This window comes from Centrocercus urophasianus, unplaced genomic scaffold (assembly GCF_019232065.1).
Source record: "Centrocercus urophasianus isolate 14NV4802_14NV808 unplaced genomic scaffold, USGS_Curo_1.0 seq_18, whole genome shotgun sequence".
NCBI classification, from domain to species: domain Eukaryota; kingdom Metazoa; phylum Chordata; class Aves; order Galliformes; family Phasianidae; genus Centrocercus; species Centrocercus urophasianus.
In genome coordinates this window covers 16808853-16811680 of record NW_024884733.1, presented here as the reverse complement: position 1 = coordinate 16811680, position 2828 = coordinate 16808853, and the positions used below count along the sequence as shown (strand labels likewise).

General features: G+C 37.0%; 1 protein-coding gene across 14 annotated transcripts in view; it reads left to right on the top strand.

Annotated features, from left to right (window-relative positions):
- ADGRL2 (adhesion G protein-coupled receptor L2) overlaps positions 1-2600 on the top strand; it is a 144112-nt gene extending 141512 nt beyond the window's left edge. For 12 of the 14 annotated variants that reach the window (XM_042820048.1, XM_042820052.1, XM_042820051.1 and 9 more), the window contains one exon: positions 536-2600. In XM_042820048.1, coding sequence (XP_042675982.1) covers positions 536-1290 — 755 coding nt within the window. In that variant the 3' untranslated portion in view covers positions 1291-2600. The remainder of the gene's footprint in view (positions 1-535) is intronic. The other 2 variants (XM_042820060.1, XM_042820061.1) reach the window with 1 other exon arrangement.
- The last annotated feature ends 228 nt before the right edge of the window (positions 2601-2828 follow it).

Here is a 2828-nt window from a genome sequence, read left to right as displayed (position 1 = left end):
AAAAAAAAAAAAAAAAAAAAAAAAAAAAAAAAAAAAAGGGAAAAATGTTAGAAACGTGTTAAAGTAGTTGCTTGCCAGTTATGTGGGTTTATGTTGTACATTTACCTTCAGTTATGTCTGTGATCTAATTCCTTTTTAATTTAGTGTTGTTTAGGACAAATTCTGTTAATTTTCTTTCTTCTAAATCATGGTGACGTACTTCAAAACATAGATGTTTCCAAACAAATTGCTTTGCATTACATATGCAAGGGCATGGAGTGAACAGTTCCTTGTGGAAGAGTCACAGAAATGACATTAAATTAAGAAATTAAAATGCCACTATTCCCCACAGGAAATGCATGTTACTATTGTATAAAGGCATCTTTCCTATAAGGCGTGCAACTGTTTACATTTGGGAATGTTCAATAACCTAACTTTTCTCAAGTCCTACTTTCAAGTACAACTTTGTCCTGAACTACATTAAAGAATTTTGTTTAAAAAAAAAAATGTGTTACGCATATCAGGCAGTAACCAGAACCGTCCTTTTCTGTTTCAGGACATTCACTGAACAATGCCAGGGATACAAGTGCCATGGATACTCTACCGCTAAATGGTAATTTCAACAACAGCTACTCTTTGCGCAATGGTGACTATAACGACAGTGTGCAAGTTGTAGACTGTGGACTAAGCCTGAATGATACTGCTTTTGAGAAAATGATCATTTCAGAATTAGTGCACAACAACCTGCGGGGCAACAGCAAGAACCACAACCTGGAGCGCACACTGCCAGCCAAGGCTGTGATCGGTGGGAGTAGCAGCGAAGATGACGCCATCGTGGCAGACGCCTCATCTTTGATGCACAGTGACACCCCTGGGCTGGAGCTGCACCACAAAGAGCTCGAGGCCCCACTTATTCCTCAGCGGACTCACTCCCTTCTGTACCAGCCCCAGAAGAAAGTGAAGACCGAGGGAACTGACAGCTATGTCTCACAGCTGACAGCCGAGGCTGATGACCACCTCCAGTCCCCCAACAGAGACTCTCTTTACACAAGTATGCCCAACCTCAGAGACTCTCCGTACCCAGAGAGCAGCCCCGATGTTGAAGAAGATCTCTCTCCTTCCAGGAGAAGTGAAAACGAGGACGTTTACTACAAGAGCATGCCAAATCTAGGAGCTGGCCATCAGCTTCAGATGTACTATCAAATCAGCAGGGGTAATAGCGACGGCTATATAATTCCCATTAACAAGGAAGGATGTATTCCAGAAGGAGATGTTAGAGAAGGACAAATGCAACTAGTGACAAGCCTTTAATAGTGTAGCAAAGAAATATTAAAGGCCATGTACAAGTATTAAAAAGACTTAATTGGCCCCGTGCAGGCTCCCTCGTATCTGCTTGAAGAGACAATTCTGTTGACCCTGTGGTTCTCCTCTGTAATGGGGATGACTGGACCTCGCAGTTCTGTGAATTTTTATAAAACAAAAACTTTGTATATACACAGAGTATACTAAAATGAATTATTTGTTACAAAGAAAATACCAACAAGGTATTTTAAGATATCTTCTGCTGCTGAATTTAACAAAATTGTGAAAAAAGAAATAAAACACTTTCCAGCCATTTTACTGCAGCAGTTTGTGAACTAAATTTGTAAATATGGCTGCACCATTTTTTTTTTCCTAGGCCTACATTGTATTATATACAAGGCGTAGGCTCTAAAATCCTGTGGGACAAATTTACTGTACCTTACAATTCCTGACAAGACTTGCAAAAGCAGGAGAGATATTCTGCATCAGTTTGCAGTTCACTGCAAATCTTTTCCATTAAGGCAAAGATTGAATACATGTCTAACCACTAGCAATCAAGCCACAGGCCTTATTTCATATATTTCCTCAACTGTACAATGAACCGTTCTCATGAAAAAAAATGGCTAAAGAAATTATATTTTGTTCTATTGCTAGGGTAAAATAAATACATTTGTGTCCAACTGAAGTATAATTGTCATTAAAAATAATTTTAAGAGTTTGAAGAAAATATTGTGAATCGCTCTTGGTTGCACATATGTTATAAGCTGTTTTTCTTACACTCTGTTCATAGTACAGTAGTATGTTTAAAATGCAAGTTCTGCCCGTTTTTCACTTATTTTTCACTGTAAACAGTGTTCTGCTTTGACAAGTTAGGTTTTATTCTTTTCTTTTTTTAATTTTTATTGCCAAAAACATAATTTGGGGAGAAAATTGTTTTAGAAGCCAATTATGCTAAGCCTTGCACAAATTTGGTATAGGTAACAAAGATTGTAACTCAGTTCCCTGTTCATTCTTAACCAGGGTTGGGTGGTAAGGGGCAAAGGGGACACTGGACACTTCTCACAAACTTTCTCGTGAATAAAAGGTGCCTGTCCTTTAAAAAAATAAATAAAACATAACTATTACTCTTCCATATTCCTGTCTATATTTAGTAATTAATTTATTTTATGATAAAAATCTAATGAAATGTAAATTGTTTCAACTAAATTCTGCTTTTTTCATCCCTTTGTGTAAACTTGTTAATAATGAGCCCATCACTAATATCCAGTGTAAAGTTTAACACCTGTTTGACAGTAAATAAATGTGAATTTTTTTCCAAATAGGTAAAATGTGCATTATTATGTACAAAGCATAATTGGCATCAGCAAGTCCTTTGACCCAGCTGTATCCTGCTTAGAATGGCTTCTTTACATTTTATGATTTAAGTGTTGAGAATACAATAGAAACTGTCTGTGTAGTGCTACAGAAGAGTTCATCTTTACTATTCATTACCTTAGTCACAATTAAATAGGATCAAATTCAGACATAGCAGGGTCATTGGGAAAAAG